This window comes from Chiroxiphia lanceolata, chromosome 9 (genome assembly GCF_009829145.1).
Source record: "Chiroxiphia lanceolata isolate bChiLan1 chromosome 9, bChiLan1.pri, whole genome shotgun sequence".
Lineage (NCBI taxonomy): Eukaryota > Metazoa > Chordata > Aves > Passeriformes > Pipridae > Chiroxiphia > Chiroxiphia lanceolata.
Window position 1 is genome coordinate 5,348,312 of NC_045645.1, and position 8,126 is coordinate 5,356,437.

At 58.3% G+C, this 8,126-nt stretch overlaps 1 protein-coding gene across 1 annotated transcript; it reads left to right on the forward strand.

The window, feature by feature from the left end:
* The first annotated feature begins 2,485 nt into the window (after nt 1-2,485).
* Nucleotides 2,486-7,629, forward strand: TSPAN1 (tetraspanin 1). Its single transcript, XM_032697105.1, has 8 exons — nt 2,486-2,607; nt 2,746-2,810; nt 3,963-4,169; nt 4,600-4,674; nt 5,398-5,496; nt 5,888-6,025; nt 6,509-6,592; nt 6,857-7,629. Exons 2-8 carry the CDS (start codon nt 2,754-2,756, stop codon nt 6,908-6,910), a joined length of 714 nt encoding a protein of 237 aa, XP_032552996.1. The 5' UTR covers nt 2,486-2,607; nt 2,746-2,753; the 3' UTR covers nt 6,911-7,629.
* The last annotated feature ends 497 nt before the right edge of the window (nt 7,630-8,126 follow it).

Below are 8,126 nucleotides of genomic sequence, written 5' to 3' on the forward strand. Positions count from 1 at the left end.
GCCCTGCTGGGTGAGAGATGCCAGTTTAGGTTTCTCCCCAGATGCTTTGTTAACCTTGCTGTCTAATTTGCTGTGCAGAGGGACGGATGGCTGCTCCAAAATGCCTCCTTAGAGCACCCAGCAGCTGCCTTGCTGGAGCCCTGGGTAGGAGGGTGCTAATGCAGGGGAGGCTGTGCCCACTGTGTGCCTGGATGTTAACCAGAGGATGCCAAAGACCAGGTTCATCAGCAGGGTGGAAATTCAGCACTTGAGAACTCAAAATGCTAACACAGGCTGGAAGAGTAACAGAATCATAGAATCACAGAGTCAGATGGGTTGGAAAAGACCTCTGAGATCATCAAGTCCAACCCTTGATCCACTACCACCGTGGTTACTAGACCATGGCACTAAGTGCCACATCCAGTCTCATCTTAAAAACCTTCAGGGACAGAGAATCCACCACTTCCCCGGGCAGCCCAGGGCATGAGGCTGGAGCAGAGCTTGCAGCTTTTCTTTGAAGAAAAGACCAAGAAGGGGGGCTTGGTGTAGACACCGTGGCGGGATCCCGACACCATGCCTGGCTCCTGCACTCTCTCAGGCATGGGCCAGCAGCCAGGGTGGGGACAGAGGACCTCAGGAGTGGCCACTTTTGGCCACTTCCCTGCTCTCACCTTCCCGGCGCCGGGTGGCTTGGAGGAGCCTTGCATCCCATGCCCTGGTGAGGAAGCATCCCCATGCTCTGGGGAAGGGGATCCTCAGGGAGGATCAGGCTGTGTGGTGGGATGGGGACAGCAGGGAGATGGTGTGGCCTTGCTGGGCAGAAGGGATGTGGGAATGTCACTAGGCTTGTCCTTGTGTGGCCAAGTCAGGCCTTCCTGGAGAGCCAGAAAATCCAGCCCTGGCTCACTAGTGGGGTGACACTGGGGAGTGGCCAAGCCCCAGGCTGTGGCACTGGGGAGGTGAGAGGAGCAGCCCATAAGTTGTCCTTTGCTTTTCCCTGTGGCTGGGAATGACTGGGAAGGAGAGCAAGTATCTACGTATCTGCCAAAAATTATTTTTGGAGTGGGGAGTTTCTGTGCAGCAAATAGGGTCAGGCTGAGATGGGGCAACTTTTGGGAGAGGGGCAATATGATGGTCTTCACTTGAATTTAGGAGCAGCAGTCCCCTTTGGGAGAGGGATCCCTCACCCTTCATAGCAGCTGCTTCAGGGAAGGGCTGAGGCTGCAGGCAGTGAGGGGGAGAGGGCTAAAGCCCCCAGCTGCAGCACGGGTTGCCTTAATACTCAGGGTGCCTGGGAGGGTCAGAAGCTTCCCCCAAATACCACCAGGATTTGGCAGGAGCCCAGTGGGGCTGACTTCATCCTACTGAAATGTGTCATTATGGCCAGGCAGGGAATGTGCTGTGGGGTTTTGGGGGAGCTGGGCGTGGGCTCTCTGCCGAGCACACAGAGACTGGTTTCCTGCCTGCTCTTGCAGGATGAGATCTCTCTCCCCTGCCTCCTGCATCGCTCCTTGATCTGATGACAAGCTGAAGGGATGCACTGTGGGTGCTGGGGAGGGGACCAGCACAAGCTCCTGCCCCAAAGGTGCTCTGGCCCAGCAAGGACCACCGCCAGGGGCAGGCCTGGGGGTCAGCTTCCCTCCTGTGTGCTGTGTGTCTCTCTTGTAGCCCTCTTCTGTGGGAATCCAGCCCTGTTTCAAAGTGTCTTTCCAAAGAAAATCACTTTTGGCAGCCCTTAGGCTATGGCAGGTCTCTGCTGACCTGCTCCAGCGCTGGCATCTGTTATGGCTGTCACTGTCCTTTTCTGCCACCACCCCGCTGTGTCCCTGCCGGCAAAAATCCACCTCCCAGCGCAGCAGTCGGGGACGGCCCGTCCAGCTTCGGCTTTTCCTTTTTGTAAACCGGCTTGTGCAGCTGCTCCCCCCTGTGCCCTCCTTTGCCTGCTTCTCTTTTCGCCCAGGGTGTTGGAGGTTTGGGGTTTGGAGAGATCCTTGCCTGGGTGGTCCCGGGAAGGGGGGGACCAGCAGCGCACCCACAGAATCATCCTGGCCAGATGGGATGGCTCAGCCACGGGTGGCAGAGGGGGGGCTGTGACCCGAGGGGCTGTCACTGCTGGAGCCGTCCACAGCTGGAAAATCCCAAGCACAGCTGCAGACCGCCTGCGGAGTAGGGCAGCGGGTGGTACCCCCACAGCTGCAGCATCCGCCGTGGGGTGAAGACCCCCGGGGCTGATATCGTTTCCAGCTAAAGTTCCCATAGCAGGGGTCTCAGCCTCCTGCTCCGCGGGGCTCTGTCGGGCTGGGACTAAGCCGGGTCGCAGGGTGTGCGACCCCCGGGGGTTGTCAGCTCCCGGCAGCAGCGGGACGGGGACACCAAATCCCCCAGGCCGCGGCGATGGGCGCGGGCAGCAGCCGTCCGGGCTGCCCGATCCCTGCAGAGGGCAGCAAGGCACCGGGATCCCCGGGACACCCGCAGGGGGTGGCCCCGGCGGGGCCGGACGGGGCGGGGGCGGCCCCGGGGCCGAGCCCGTTTAAAGGGCAGCGGCGGGAGGGGGACGGTGGTAGAGAGGGTTGGGGCAGGTAGGGTAAGGTAAGGTGGTGGTGCTGCTGGGATCTGCTTTCCGTTCAGGTAGGTCGAGCTCCGTCCCTCCCTGCCCGGGGGGACTCCCCCCGGGCTCCCCTGGAGGGGAACTGGGCCCCGTTCGCGGGAGGGCACCGGCGGTGCCAGCGTGGGGGCTTCCCTCGGTAACTTCTCTACTCTCCTTAGGTGCAAAGATGGGGTGCTTTACCTTTATCAAGGTTATGATGATCCTCTTCAACCTGGCCATCTTTGTAAGTGAATCCCGGGGGCTGGGGTCTGCGGGAGCGGGTCCAGGGGATGCCCTGAGCCGGGTGTGGGGTGGGTTCAGCCCGTCTGGCTTGTCTCTCCTGCCCCTCCATGTTCCTTTCCGTGGGCGATGGAAGAGAGGGTGTGGAGAGGTGGCTGTAGGTGGGACTTGTGCCCATGGGACCCCACTGGGGTGTGAGGTCTGGTCTCTGGCCCCAAACTGAGGGATAAAGCCCTGAGCTTGGGCAGGTTTTACTCCAATAAGGGCTGTGCTGGGCTCTGGGGACAGTGGCTGTTGCATCAGCTGCCTGTGTCCCTCTCTGTGCTGAAGCTCTGTGCCTCAGAACAGGGGGGTTTGCCGGGTCCCTGCCTGGGGGGCCCCATATCTGTGGAGGAGCAGCCCATGTGTGTGACTGTGGTCTGAGGTGTTGGGGTTCTCGGACATTGGGTACTTCCAGAGCACACACACTGCTCCCACCCAGGGCAGAGTGTAGCGGAGCTCCCGAGTGAGCCCTGGCTCTGCAGGAGCAATGGAGCCACCTGGAAGGGGGTGTGGTAGGATACAGCCTTGGGAAAGGGGGTGCAGAGCCTCCAGGCTTGCCCTGGTGAAACACTGCCTCCTTAAAGTTCCTGCTAGGATTTGGGAGTGGTGGGGAAGGTCAAACGGGCAGAGGTCAGGGCTGGGACAGACGGGAGGCAGCCAGGAGCTGACCTTTGCCCAGGAGTCTGTGAGTATCTGGGGTGGGGGGGCTGCTCAGCTGCTCCTCTAGGTGGGTGGGCAGCTGCCCTGGATGGAGGAGCTTGTGTCAGGGTGGTGGTGGTGGCCAGTGTCTGCACTGGCCACATGGGCCCCTCTGGGGTCATGTGCTATGGGCTGGTGGCATTGCTGGCTTGGCTGCCCTGCATGGGGCGTTCTGCCCCACTGCCAGCACTGAAACCGCTCGGGGTGGGGAAAGGGGCAGCTGTGACACCACACAGAGGCTGTGCTGGTGGAGGGGTGTGTTACATCTGGCCACCCCCAGTGTGCCCGCAGTACCAGGAAGTCTTGCTCTGGTATGGTGAAAAATGGCAGAGGGAAGAAATACCTGTGCCAGGACCTTCCCCAAACAGCAGATCTCTTGCCTACCTGGAAGTTGACATTGCCTTTCTCCTCCCAGCTCAGTGGCGGGACCCTCCTAGGAGTTGGCATCTGGGTCAAAGTGGATGGACAGTCATTTGTGGATATATTTGGGGCGCTCTCCTCTAGCGTCCTGCAGATTGTGAATGTGAGCTATGTTCTCATCGTCATTGGTGCCATCCTCCTGATCATCGGCTTCCTCGGGTGCTACGGTGCCCAGAAGGAGAGCAAGTGTCTCCTGATGATGGTATGGACCTGACTTACCTTCTTGTTTAGCCTCAGTTGAGCTGGGTCTGTGGTGGGGGAGATCTGATGGACAGATTTTGCTGTGGATATGTGCTCTGTGGATGTTTCCATGTGTGGCAGTCTGGGTGGATTTTGGAAAGGCAGTGCTGGACTCAAAGTCTGCCTGGGGAAAGAGTGAGAGGAGGTAGGAGGTGGTGCTGAGCAGTAGTCAGTCCTGAGCAGGAATGTGTCCAGAGAGCTCAGTCCCATGCAGAGGGAGGGCTGGAGAACCCCAAGGTTGTGCTGCTTCTGCCTTGGAGCAAAGCTGAAGGCAATGAGGCAGGAGGGCTTAAGCCCCAAGATCCTGTGGCCCTGGGGAAAGAGATGGGTTCCTGGGGCCCTTGAGGAATTCTGGCTGTCAGTTTGACCTCCCTCTCCTTGCTGTATCCTAGTTCTTCTCAGTGGTGCTCATCATCTTCATCGCTGAAGTTGCTGTTGCTGTGGTGGCTCTGGTCTACACAACTCTTGTGAGTGGCACACCTGAGTCTCGGGTTGGGCTGATCTGGGGCATGTCCTACCCCTTGGGAAAACAGGAGATATGGGCTGGCAGTGCTGCCCATGGATGGGGAAGCTGAGGGGTGGGCGCTGCTGCAGGAGGAAGGGATGTTGGTCACTGCTGACACGCACTACAGGGGCAGGCTGGGGTAGCCTGGCTGGGCTGAGGGTGGTGGGAACAGGGACTCCTGTTGTACCATAAACCTCATTTTTTTTTTTAGGATAAGTTTTGCCCACTTTTTTTCTCTCAAGCTCCTCAGTCCATTACCAGCTTAGGCTTGACTCCTCTCCATCTCTGAGAGTAGGAGCTATATGGGAGAGGAAGTCGCTAATGCCTTATGTTGAGCAAACTCAACCCTTTATTAGGCAGCTGAGAAACCACCTGGAGAGAAAGGTGCCTGCCTCATTAGGCACTAGAGAAGTGAACCGTGGGTCAAACATCATTCCTGGCTCCCTCACTTAACACTGCTTATCAGATGACTCACTGGTCGTAAGTGACCTTGGTGCCATAAGGCACTGGTTAGTGGGAAGGGGCCAAGCTCCCTGTGGGTCAAAGGGATGTGGTGTGACGTACTTCTGGCCATGCTGGGTCTTGCTGGTCTCCTCCCCATAGGCTGAGACCAGTATGGGGGTGCTTGGCTCTGTGGTGCTCCCCAGGACCTTCTCTGACGGTGTTTTTCTGCCTCTTCTTCCAGGCAGAGTCGCTGCTAACGGCTGTGGTGACCCCCGTCCTGAAGGAACAGTACGGGAAGGATCCGACTTTCACGCAGATCTGGAATACCACCATGACAGAGGTGTGCTGAGCCCCGGGACCCTCACCTGTGGGTCAGAATCCTCCCAACACAAGCTTGGTGGTGCACACCTGGGTGGGCCAGTGGGATGGGAATGGGAACGCCGTCACAATCCTGGATGTGCTGAGCTGTCCCCACCTCGTCAGCTTCCCTGGTGCCTGGGAGCTACCTACTTGAGATCTAGTGGTCCCATGCCTGGGGTGAGATGTATGTGATGGTGTAGGGTTTATGTAGGGTGAAATCCAGGTCTTGAGATGACTGTTGAGCACCCTGCCAGAGCTGGGTTGAGATGGGTGACACCCTTCGTGACGCAGTGGGGTCCAGATTGCATCGGGGCCTGGAGGGAGACATGAAGGATGCTCTCCCCATCCCTTCCTCTCTCTCCCCCTCTTAGGTCCATTGCTGTGGTCTGAATAACTACACAGACTTCAGTAACTCCTTCTATTATGAGAAAAATGGATTCTACCCTCCCCAGTGTTGTGGCTCGCCTGGGTCCTGCAACGCCACACTGGCTGCACAAAGAAATGTCACGGTACGGACACGCTGGTGGCTCTTGCCCTCTGGCAGAGCCTGTTTTGGGATGTGCCTGGGCATAGGGATGGAGATGTGTCCTGTAGCTCCAGGACCAGCTCTGGACGTGGCGGTCCCATGGGCTTTAACTCCTGGGGGATGCTGTGGTGGCCCTGGCTTGTCCCTGATAGAGACCAGCAAAGCTATTACCTTGTTGCTCTGGTCCTAAAGGGAGCAGAGTGGGATGCCTGATGCTGGGCATGAACCCAGCATGCAGAACTCTGCCTTTTTGGGTGCTTTCCCTGCTTTCCCTTCTGCTCACCCTTTGTCCTAATATGTCCGCTGAGAAGTGGCTGAGTTTGCCCCCTGGAGCCCCCAGATCTTCCACAAGGCTGTGTTCTCTGGGTGGGAGAAGAGTACCTCCCTTTCTGGGGATGCTGTGCCCTGGCAGTTTGGGGCATTGCCCCCTCTTGGTCATCCTCACCTGTGTGGTTGCCTCCTGTAGGGTTGTTTCGACCAGATCCTGGAAGAAATCAGGACTAATGCGGGAGTGGCGGGTGGCGTGGCAGCCGGCATCGGTGCCTTGGAGGTGAGTGCCTGAGCACTGCTGTGCTCCCTCTTCCTTGTACCTGGAGGTGAGTGGTGGGGCTGGGACCAGCCTCGATGGCCAAGGGGGCTGGGGCAGTCCCATGGAGCACCATCTGCTCCAGGCCCCTGAGCCCTCTTCCCTGGGCACATCCAGCTGTTCCTCCTTGGTGCGCTGGGGACGGTGGGCTGTGACTCAAACCCATGTTGGGAAGGGGGAGGGAAGATGCACATTTAGAAGGGCTGACTTGCATCTTGCCACCCCCAGATTGCGGCCATGGCAGTTTCCATGTACCTGTACTGTCGGCTGGATGAGAAATGATCCCACGAGGCGGGAAGATGATGTGCCCCCCGCCCATGCTGGTGCCATACTCCTGGAGGGGACCCCATCCCTCCCTGGGTCTGATGCTGTCCTAGGCACTGTGATTTATAGCTGTACTTTGATCTACTGAGCTGGGATCTGTAGACTTCGTGTATATTTTTGTACTGATATGGCACACTGAGTCTGTACATAGTGATTTGGGGTGGTTTTTGAAGGGGGGGGGTGGGGTGGAAGAAGCTGTTCCGTCTGTTTAGCTGATGTCAGCAGGAGATAAAGCAGCACCAGGGCTGTTCAGGGCTGCTGATCTGGCAGTGGCACAGCAATGCCTTGATAGACTCTTGCAGGTGGGTGCTGTACCTCTCCCATGTGCTGTCCCCAGTGTGCACCTAACTGGGAGCTGGCAGGGCAGGGAGCTGGCCTGCCTCCCTGCTTCCCTCTAATTGAGGTTACTACCACCCTCTGGGTGGTAACTACACCTCACAGGGGGATGTATCTACTCCTGCACCCATTTTCTGCCAGCACTGACTCTGTTGCTGTGTTGTCCCCTGAAAGAGGGGCTGGCTGGTCTCTGCCTCTGCCCTGGCATGAAGACAGCCCTGGTGGTCCCTGGCCCTACAGGTGCCGGGCCTGCCCCCTGTGTGCCTTCTGTCATCTCATGGGTGAGCCCCTCTCCATGCTGTAAAGAAATGCAAATAAATTTTTCATCTTGGATTAAAAAAGTTATTTTCTGAAGTTGATCTTGGTGCTGCCTTTGATAAATACCCTCTGTTTGGGGGGGTACAGGGGTGGGAGCTGCCTTGAGTCCCCCCCACATTTCCTTCCAGGTCCTTGCAGGCAGCACAGCCCTGCCCTCAGGCTGCCTGCCCTCCTTGCCTGCGGCTCCTCCTCTGCTCAGGTGCTTGGAAACAAGCAGCCCAGTGTTTGCACAACAGATGGGCAGTGGTGGGGGCCACCACCAGCACTACACCCACCCTCCCTCTGCAACAGCCGCTGCTTGCTCAGAGCAGCCGTTCATGGACTGAGCAACAGCTTGGCTTGGAAGGCAGGGCTGGCTGGGGGACACAGTGTTCCTGTGTCCCATCAGCCCCAGGAACCTGAAATGGGGTGGTGAGGAGGGACCATCTCTGAGCATCTCCATCCCTGGCATTGTCCCACAGTGCCTGGGGGGGGGGGCTGCCATCCCTCTGTGTGTGGGGGTGGTGGGGGGTCATGGGTG

Excerpts from the sequence above, each read along its gene's own strand:
- TSPAN1 (XM_032697105.1), top strand. The coding sequence starts at position 2,754 with ATGGGGTGCTTTACCTTTATCAAGGTTATGATGATCCTCTTCAACCTG. Across the intron at positions 4,170-4,599 it reads GCAAGTGTCTCCTGATGATG|TTCTTCTCAGTGGTGCTCAT; the intron begins GTATGGACCTGA and ends GCTGTATCCTAG. Across the intron at positions 6,026-6,508 it reads CTGCACAAAGAAATGTCACG|GGTTGTTTCGACCAGATCCT; the intron begins GTACGGACACGC and ends TGCCTCCTGTAG.